This window comes from Diaphorina citri, unplaced genomic scaffold (assembly GCF_000475195.1).
Source record: "Diaphorina citri unplaced genomic scaffold, Diaci psyllid genome assembly version 1.1 scaffold6730, whole genome shotgun sequence".
In the NCBI taxonomy this organism is placed as follows: Eukaryota; Metazoa; Arthropoda; class Insecta; order Hemiptera; family Psyllidae; genus Diaphorina; species Diaphorina citri.
In genome coordinates this window covers 1-4268 of record NW_007384106.1, presented here as the reverse complement: position 1 = coordinate 4268, position 4268 = coordinate 1, and the positions used below count along the sequence as shown (strand labels likewise).

At 41.0% G+C, this 4268-nt stretch overlaps 1 protein-coding gene across 1 annotated transcript; it reads right to left on the bottom strand.

The window, feature by feature from the left end:
* Window positions 1–842: 842 nt before the first annotated feature.
* LOC103522066 (putative uncharacterized protein DDB_G0271982) lies at window positions 843–1916 on the bottom strand (the record flags this gene model as incomplete). Its single annotated transcript, XM_026832435.1, is given in 3 exon segments — window positions 843–926; window positions 1473–1532; window positions 1845–1916. Coding segments are annotated over 3 exon segments (216 nt in total), but the record flags the coding sequence as incomplete, so codon positions are not given.
* Between the last annotated feature and the right edge of the window lie 2352 nt (window positions 1917–4268).

Genomic DNA, 4268 nt, shown 5'->3' with positions numbered 1-4268 from the left:
TGACTATTTGACAAAGAATCCCCTATTGAAAGTCCTATCCGTGTGTGTGGTGACAGGGTTCTATCAAAAGAGCTCTTCTACCCAACCACTCATCTTTTTTTCTTCTTAAAGGCTCACAGTGAAAGAAAAGATCATTGTTGGAAGTGGTGGAGTGGAAGATACCATAAGAGTTTTTCTGGGAAGAAGTTTTTTTCTGGTTTGTTTACAAATTAAGACATGCAATTTTCACATTTCCTACATAATCACCTACATATGTCTCTTTTTCTTTTATGTACAACCTTGGTATGGAGAGAGGCTGTTCGATGAAATCATTGATGTATTCTAATATTTTTCTGTGTAGGCATGTTAATTTTTTGTACCAATCCAAAGAAAAACGCGACCCACGCGAGTTGAGAAGTTGAAATTCAAAGAAAATTCAAAAGATAAAAATTTCCCAACGATTCGGCACGAAGGACCAAATTATATGTTAGTAGAGCTAGAGGAAACTGTTAGTCGGAGGTTCAAGGAAATCGCTTTCGAACGAGTCGCGAATTGATGGCGTTTTAGATCTAGATATGATCACTGTTCACAAGTTGATAGAAGATGGCACGACACGATAAGATAAGAGATAAAAGATACACAGATACGTCTACTCACTTCCGATATTTTTGGGACACTGCCGGTAGGTGCCGATGCATGCCGGGTGTAGGCACAACAAGTCGCTTTTGTGCTCGTTGACATCAGCTGATATAAGTGTACTACACACGGTGTGTTGGATTGGCGCGCCGATAGGACGACCGTACACGGTGCGGTGCGATTAAGGAAATTTAGGAAGGGAAGGATATTTTTAACATATAATGTGATCAGGTTCGAACACCTAATAGGTCTCTATCTCTCTTTCTCTCTCTCTCTTTCTTTCTTCTTTCCCTTACCATATATCTGTACTTCCTCTCTCTCTCTCTCCCTCTATCTCTTTCTCTCTCTCTCTTTCTTTCTTCTTTCCCTTACCATATATCTGTACTTCCTCTCTCTCTATCTCTCTGTCTCTTTCTCTCTCCCTCTCTCTCTCTTTCTTTCTTCTTTCCCTTACCATATTTCTGTACTTCCTCTCTCTCTATCTCTCTCTCTCTCTTTCTTTCTTCTTTCCCTTACATTATTTCTGTACTTCCTCTCTCTCTCTCTCTCTCTCCTCTTTCTATCTTTTTCTCTCTTTATTCAAGCCCCCCCTTCTATTTTTTTTCCGTTAGCTTTTTCTCATGTTCCCTTTTTTTTTCTCTCTTTCTCTCTCTCCTAACATTCTTCTTTTCTTACTCTCTCTTTCATTCTTCTCCATCTCCCTGTCCCAGTTATTCCCCGCAACCTACATTTCAATTTTTTTTCCTGTTGAATATACACTTACACTCTTTACTCCCTTTTTCTCTTCCTCCTCCTCCACCTCCTTCACCTCCTCCTCCTAATCCTTTCCTTCCTTTAGTTCTCCCTTCTCTTCTTTTCTGCTCCTCTTTCTTCACTTCCAGCTCCTCTTCTCCTTCCTTTTCTTCTTTCTCCTTCTTTTCTTGGCTTCTCTTCCTCTCTCTCACTCTCTCTTCTCTTCCTCTCTCTCTCTCTCTCTCAGTCTCTCTCACTCTCTCTCTGTCTCTCTCACTCCCTCACTCTGTCTCTCTCACTCTCTCTCTTCTCTTCTCTTCCTCTCTCACTCTCTCTCTCACTCTCTCTCTTTCTCTCTCACTCTCTCTTTCTTCCTCTCTTTTTCCTCCTCTTTCTTCCCTTCTCTTCTACTTATCATCTCTTCACTTTTCTTTCTCCCTTTCCCTCATCATGTCTGCACTTCCACCTTTCTTCTTCCTCTCTCTTTTCTCCTCCACAACTTCTGTTTCTCTCCTTAACTCCTCTCCGTCTTCTTCTTTCTCTTCCTCCTCCTTCTTCTATTTTATTTCCTATTCCTCTCACGCCCTCCAATTTTCTTCCTCTCCATTCTTTCCCTGTATTCTCATTCTTCCCTCTTAGCTCTCTTTTCTTTTTCTTCTTCTTACCTCCTCATCCCCTCCATCTTTTCTTCTTCCCTTTCCTCTCCATTCGTTCCCTGTGTGTACCTTTTTTTCTTCCCTCTTAACTCTATTTTCTTTCTTCCCTCTTCAACCTCCATCTTCTCCTGTTCCCCTTCCCTCTCCATTCTTTCCCTGTACTTCCCCCTCCCCCCCCCCTCTCCGGTTTCCTTGAATTCAATTTTTTACATTGTTAAACTTCACTTGGTAACTGGGGTAGGTAGGTACGTAACGCTATTATGAGAACGCTATTATAAGAAGAAAGCTAATATCAGCTTCTTACAGGGTACCTACCAATATTTAGGGTCGTATTATTATGAGAACGCTATTATGAGAAGAAAGCTAATATCAGCTTCTTACAGGGTACCAATGTTTAGGGTCGTATTATTATGAGAACGCTATTATGAGAAGAAAGCTAATATCAGCTTCTTACAGGGTACCAATGTTTAGGGTCGTATTATTATGAGAACGCTATTATGAGAAGAAAGCTAATATCAGCTTCTTACAGGGTACCAATGTTTAGGGTCGTATTATTATGAGAACGCTATTATGAGAAGAAAGCTAATATCAGCTTCTTACAGGGTACCAATGTTTAGGGTCGTATTATTATGAGAACGCTATTATGAGAAGAAAGCTAATATCAGCTTCTTACAGGGTACCAATGTTTAGGGTCGTATTATTATGAGAACGCTATTATGAGAAGAAAGCTAATATCAGCTTCTTACAGGGTACCAATGTTTAGGGTCGTATTATTATGAGAACGCTATTATGAGAAGAAAGCTAATATCAGCTTCTTACAGGGTACCAATGTTTAGGGTCGTATTATTATGAGAACGCTATTATGAGAAGAAAGCTAATATCAGCTTCTTACAGGGTACCAATGTTTAGGGTCGTATTATTATGAGAACGCTATTATGAGAAGAAAGCTAATATCAGCTTCTTACAGGGTACCAATGTTTAGGGTCGTATTATTATGAGAACGCTATTATGAGAAGAAAGCTAATATCAGCTTCTTACAGGGTACCAATGTTTAGGGTCGTATTATTATGAGAACGCTATTATGAGAAGAAAGCTAATATCAGCTTCTTACAGGGTACCAATGTTTAGGGTCGTATTATTATGAGAACGCTATTATGAGAAGAAAGCTAATATCAGCTTCTTACAGGGTACCAATGTTTAGGGTCGTATTATTATGAGAACGCTATTATGAGAAGAAAGCTAATATCAGCTTCTTACAGGGTACCAATGTTTAGGGTCGTATTATTATGAGAACGCTATTATGAGAAGAAAGCTAATATCAGCTTCTTACAGGGTACCAATGTTTAGGGTCGTATTATTATGAGAACGCTATTATGAGAAGAAAGCTAATATCATCCTGATTCCTGCCCCCCCCTCCCCCCCGCACTGAAATCCTGAATACGGTCCTGACCAAAAGGGGCTGGGAGGGGGGAGGGTATTACAAAAGCCAACAGCAGCTTCTTAAAGTGTACCAAGGGGTGGGAGGGAGGAGCTGGGGTGGTGCTTTATAGAGGTGTATATCTATACTCTCGTATACCTGTTACATGCTATGTGTAATTTTGTATGCTACCTACCCTTTGCAGTAGGAACCTACCTCATATAAAACCTTTGCAGTTCCTTATAACAACCCTATTGACATAAAATATAACCACCCCAAAACCTTTTTCATGGAAAAGCTTATACCCCCGCCCCATTCCGTATTTCACGGAGGTTTTTCTTAGGGGAAGTTCAGTAGAGTGCGTTAATTTTGGACCACACCAATATTACGCCACAGAAACGGTCGCCTGGTAAACAGGAGGGCGTGGGTTTAGTTCTAGCCGAAGTGTGGTTACATTTCATGAGTTCCATTCGAACCACCAACCTCCAGATCCGAAGTCCACCGCGTTAAGCACTAGTTACAGCTCTTTAATCTTTTCCTCTCTCTTTTTGTCTTCCTCTTGCCTTCCTCCATCCTTCTACATCTTCTTACGTCCTCTCAGGGAGGTAGCTATCTAAGACGGGGTCACGTTTTTTGTCAGCCTCTCAATGAGCCCTAACTGGGGTGATTTCTTTGGGCTGACATTTGGTTTTGGCTAGAAATTTACGAGTGGATGCCCTTCGCACTCAACCTTTGCTATTTCTTTAGCAAGGGAAATTCAGGCTGGTATCCTCCCTGTTTAAAGTCCCCCAGCCAGACACGTATCCAAGACTGAAAGGTCATACAAACTAAAAGGTCCCGGACGCTGA